The following is a 1,546-nucleotide window of genomic DNA, read 5'->3' as shown; positions in this document are numbered from 1 at the left end:
CTGATCTGCAGAGATATTTGAGCCACACACACACACACACACACACACACACACACACACACAGACAGACAGACAGAGATTTCTTGCTTTATAGATAGATAGATGGTCTGTTACTCTAGTTGATGACATCATCAGTAGCAGTAGCATCATAATGGCAGACGCTAGGGAAAGCTTGTGTTCGTCTGACATCATCTGGACGGTCAGGTCTCTGAAACCATGGCGGTATGTAGTTTATTATTTATTTATGTATACACATGTTTTTACAAATCATAGATGGTTGAATGTGTGCAGATAAAATACAGATGGTATTGGTCACATATTCTGCCTATCTTGCAGTGAGGAAATGTGCATGGCATACATTGTATAGAAACTCAGAAGCTGTATCTTTATTATACATTTAGCTTATTTGTATATCATGTGTATTCTTTTGTATAATTTGTGGTATGCTTAATACTTAACTTGTACCATAATGGGAATTTGGACACTTTCTAATTATATGTTTTTCTTTCTGTCCAGGGAGAGATACTCTGTTCAGTCAGTTCATGCAGGAGGACAGAACAGTTTGGTTTGTCCATTCTGGGCTACTGTAGAAACATTAAAGTTCAACATGAAAGTTCAACATGGCAGACCACGTAGAAGAGGACCCATTCCCTCTATAAATAAAAACATCATTTTAAGGTAGTGAAAACGCAGTTCTTATTTTCAAGTGATTATACACTTATGAAAACATACCTCTGAATATTATATTCCATTTCTAGTAATTAATGAGTGATTTGTTATTTATTTGTTTTAACAAATAACAATAAAACACAATATTTAGCTTGTAATAAATTATCTAAATTATTCATTTTATTTTCAGAGAAAATTCAGGTTCTGGTCGGGCTTAGGCCCATAACTGCTTCCGCGGTTCGGGCTCAATTCAGGCTTTCACAGAATTTTTGGGGGCTCAGGTCTGGTCAGGCCAGATTTTTTGGGCCCAATCAAAGCTCTAAGGCTGCCTTATATTTGTATTTCATGAATCTCACATTAGCCTATAGTTTGCTATGTTGAGCTCCTCCTAGTGCTCCTAATGGCATTTACAAGAATCCACTGGGCCTGAATGAAAACAACCAGTCACAGTCAAAAAAAATAAGTGTCTGTATTTGACACCCTGGGAATGAGACTCAACAATCAACTATTCTAAAGGTCCAGTGTGTAACATTTAGGAGGGTCTGTTGTCTATTGATCTATTATAATATTCATAGGTATGTTTTCATTAGTGTATAATTACCTGAAAATAAGAACTGACCCTGCAGGCTGCTTCCATGGAATCTGCCATGTTCCTGCCTACATCCTGTGTTATTCCAGCAATATAGACTCCTGCAGTACTGATACACTGTGCCACTGGAGTCCTTCTCTCTTTAATAATAATCCCTGTTTCTAGAAGAAAGCTCATGGTGGAAGTCTGGAGAAGATGATTGCATTGTTTCTACCTCTGCGTTCCAAAGCACACAGTCCTCCGACAAGCTTTTACCCTGACATCATCTGTACCAACTTGAATTACCAT

General features: G+C 37.6%; 1 protein-coding gene across 1 annotated transcript in view; it reads right to left on the bottom strand.

Annotated features, from left to right (window-relative positions):
• mfsd4aa (major facilitator superfamily domain containing 4Aa) overlaps positions 1 to 1,318 on the bottom strand; it is a 6,230-nt gene extending 4,912 nt beyond the window's left edge. Inside the window, exon 1 of the mRNA XM_035661687.1 lies at positions 1,289 to 1,318. Within this exon, the coding sequence (XP_035517580.1) occupies positions 1,289 to 1,318 (30 nt within the window). The remainder of the gene's footprint in view (positions 1 to 1,288) is intronic.
• Positions 1,319 to 1,546: the final 228 nt, after the last annotated feature.

Source organism: Morone saxatilis, unplaced genomic scaffold (genome assembly GCF_004916995.1).
Source record: "Morone saxatilis isolate NCDOM2014 unplaced genomic scaffold, NCSU_SB_2.0 Contig18, whole genome shotgun sequence".
Classification (NCBI taxonomy): Eukaryota; Metazoa; Chordata; class Actinopteri; family Moronidae; genus Morone; species Morone saxatilis.
Note: the sequence above shows the minus strand (reverse complement) of the source record. Positions and strands in the feature narration are given on the sequence as shown.